Source organism: Octopus bimaculoides, chromosome 27 (genome assembly GCF_001194135.2).
Source record: "Octopus bimaculoides isolate UCB-OBI-ISO-001 chromosome 27, ASM119413v2, whole genome shotgun sequence".
NCBI lineage: Eukaryota > Metazoa > Mollusca > Cephalopoda > Octopoda > Octopodidae > Octopus > Octopus bimaculoides.
Window position 1 is genome coordinate 13,740,964 of NC_069007.1, and position 3,444 is coordinate 13,744,407.

The 3,444-nt window shown below is 40.5% G+C and overlaps 1 protein-coding gene across 1 annotated transcript in view; it reads right to left on the reverse strand.

Moving 5' to 3' along the window:
• LOC106868560 (moesin) overlaps positions 1 to 3,444 on the reverse strand; it is a 123,093-nt gene that overhangs the window by 23,426 nt on the left and 96,223 nt on the right. The window contains exons 7-8 of the mRNA XM_052977140.1: positions 3,112 to 3,230; positions 646 to 681 (exon numbers count right to left, since the gene is read on the reverse strand). Coding sequence (XP_052833100.1) covers positions 646 to 681; positions 3,112 to 3,230 — 155 coding nt within the window. The remainder of the gene's footprint in view (positions 1 to 645; positions 682 to 3,111; positions 3,231 to 3,444) is intronic.

The window sequence follows — 3,444 nt, forward strand, 5'->3', positions numbered from 1 at the left end:
AGACACACACACATATATATATATATATATATATACGACGGGCTTCTTTCAGTTTCCATCTACCAAATCCACTCCCAAGGCTTTGGTTGGCCCGAAGCTATAGCAGAAGACACTTGCGCAAGGTGCCACACAGTGGGACTGAACCTGGAACCATGTAGTTGTTAAGCAAGTTACTTACCACACAGCCACTCCTGCGCCTATATATACACACACACACACACACACACAAACATCTACAGGGTGTCCCAAAAGTCAGTGATGGGTTTGAATTTTTAATAACTTCCTTAACTTTACAAACAAATGCATCCTCAGCGTGTGTTAATCACAAGCTAGAAGAGATGTCTTCCTGGGTCTATAAACGTCAGTAGCACTGTCCTGTATAGGACACCACACTCGGATCAGTATTTCATTTACTCTGGATCAGTATTTTATTTATTGACCCTGGAAGAATGAAATGCAAAGTTGAACTTGGTGAAGTTTGAACTGATTAAACAGAGAGCCAGGACTGATATCATGGTCAGCTTATCCAATTATCTAATGACAGCAAATTTGAAGGACATGTGTGGCTTTAGACCCAATCTCGTTGTGCAGCACTTTGGGCAAGGTCTTCAATTATAGCCCAAGGCCAACCAAAGCCTTCAGTGCCTTTGGTTGACAGAAACTGAAAGAAGCCTGTCATGCCTATGTTTATCTGAGCATACACACAAACACACACCCATATATAGATACAGGCATGGCTTTATGATAAGTTTGCTTCCAAACCACATGGTTCATAGTTCAGTCCCACTACAGGATACTTTTAAAGTCGTGTGAGCAAATTTGGTAGATAGAAAGTGTAAGAGGCTCACCGTGTGTGTTTTTGTCTCCCACCACCCACTGACAACCTGAAATAGCAGCCAAATTCCTCTAAAACCACACTATCACTTCAAGTGTCCAAGGTACACTTAAAAGGTGACTGAATAATCAGTTAACCTGAAGACTACACAGTATCTTGATTTGGTAGAAACAGCAGCTTAACATCCCACAAATCAGATGGTCCTGGCCAGAATGCTTTTAGTCAGAAGTCAGCTCGATCAACGTTGAGAGGTAATGGGCATGGTTGGAATGCCTTTAAACACATAAGGCTGCATGGGTGTTCTATCAGAGCTGACCAGGGGCTAAATATGTAAAACAAAATAATTTTCTAAATAATCCTAAAGAAAAAAGTTTTAGCCAAATCCCTACACCCCTCTCATGTAGCTATGTTAATTGCCAAGAGGAGGCACCAACAATGCCTGGTCCCTGACCCACTCATAATATATAGGATGAAGCAGGGGTGGCGAAAAAGGGCATTTTAATTTACAACTAGTGTGCCCCTAAATATAAGTCAAATGAACTGCACTCAGTTCAAAACATTTTGTGCTAGTTTGCCAACCAACTAACCAACCCAACTACCCCTCTCAAGCTAAAATAGACCCTCCAAGAAAAAGGAAGCGTTTGATTGGTTTGTTGACTGGAGACAGCCAGTCTGATCACAGATATTCAACATCCAAAGCAGAGAGGAGAAATAAATAGAGAAGACTTCTTTTTTTTTTTTTTAAATCAGTAAACTTGGATGAAAAATGGAGTTCTTTTTATGAATTCATAATATTTATATTAAACTTTTCAAACCTTTTTCTGTTCCCACATGTTAAAGAAATGAGAAAGAGAGAGTGTGGGGGGGGGGAGAAGGGAAGGAGAGAGTTGGAAGGAGGGATGGAGGGAGGAGGGAGAGAGACTCACTCAGAGTGAGATACACACAGACACACGGTGGGGAGGGAGTTTGAACATGAGAGTTGGGATAGTGTTTTACAGCCAAATAACCTGCCTTTTACCAACAACGAAAATTATGAGCCAACCGACAAATCCAACTTGTGACTCAGCTATGGTAAAAGTTGTTGCAGGGAGGAAGTTGACCGAGTCAAAAGAGTGTTAATTTCTAGGTTTTTATTTATTATTACGTCAGCAACACCAATAATAGAAACAGAGTAATAAAAAGCTTGCTTGCTATGCCAGGGAAACATTTATAAATGTGATTTGCCTCTGGCAAATGAAAAGACACCCAGAAACATAAATCTAAGCATGCAGCCTGTCAAATGTGACTGTTGGAGTACAGCAGAGTGAAATGTCACCTTTCAATGAGTAAATTAACATCCTAGTGCTGCAGCAAGGGCTGTATAGCGACTATTTCATACGTTTGACACAGTCCAATGCATAGGAATAAACCATAAATAAGCTTTCTCTGATGTAATAGAAGCCGTGTCACCCAGGAGAGAGAATATACGAAATAAATCATATTTATCTGCTAAATCAGTCATTGAGTGGTGCAGTGAAAAACCTGCTGAGCCCAGAACACACAGTTCCAAAGACTGCAACTATTCTGTGAAGAAAGGGATACTGTTACATATATAGCTACTAAGTGTATTAAGCAATAGGAATTTAAACAGGATTAAGGGGTCACCAACTGACTGGGGTACACTGAAACTTAACAAGGTGAGTAGAGGTCACTGGGTATACAGGATTAACAGCAGCAGTAGCAATAGTAGTAGTAGTAGTAGTAATAATGACTTCAACTGGTGGTGCTCCAGCATGGCAACAGCCTTAGGGGTGAAATATATGAAGGAATTAGTAATAGTAGTAACATCATTAGCAGGCAAATGCCTTTACATCAAACTGTTCCTAGTCACACACAGACACACAAAAAAAGAAAGAAAAAAAGGAAAAAAGAGAAGACCCTTGGTTAGGGATGGCTGTGTGCTAAGTAGCTTGCTTCCCAACCATATGGTTCTGGGTTCAGCCCCACTGCATGGCACCTTGGGCAAGTGTCTGCTGCTATAGCCTCAGGCCAATCAAGGCATTGAGGGGATTTGGTAAATGGAAACCGAAAGAAGCCTGCTGTGTGTGTATGTGTACCCTAGTACTGCTTGACAATCAGTGCTGGTGTGTTTATGTCCCCATAACTTAGTGGTTTGGAAAAAAGACCAACAGAATAGTACCAGGCTTAAAAAAAAAATATTGGGGTCAATTCATTTGGCTGAAAATTCTTCAAGGCAGTGGCCCTAGGATGGCTTAACCCGTGCTCTTAACCACTACGCCATATGCCCGTCACCATATTTAGCCTGGAGAGCATAGGAACTAAGAACTGAAGTTTCTGGCAGACAATAAACTTCATCAGAAAGAATACTACGTTTCACTTGAAGGAAGAACATTCTCTGAATAAATTTTCCAATAAAATCAAATAATAATCAAAGCTTCCTTATATCTTATCTGAAAAACAACAAAGGATGTTGGGCAAGAGTGTCTTTCCTTGCAGTTCTAGACATTCTAGAGAGACTAAGGAACTAAAACAACATGTTATTTTGGTGAAGAATTTACACAAACTGCCATGAACAGGAAATGGTTGAAGAAAAGCAGCAGGAGGAAAGA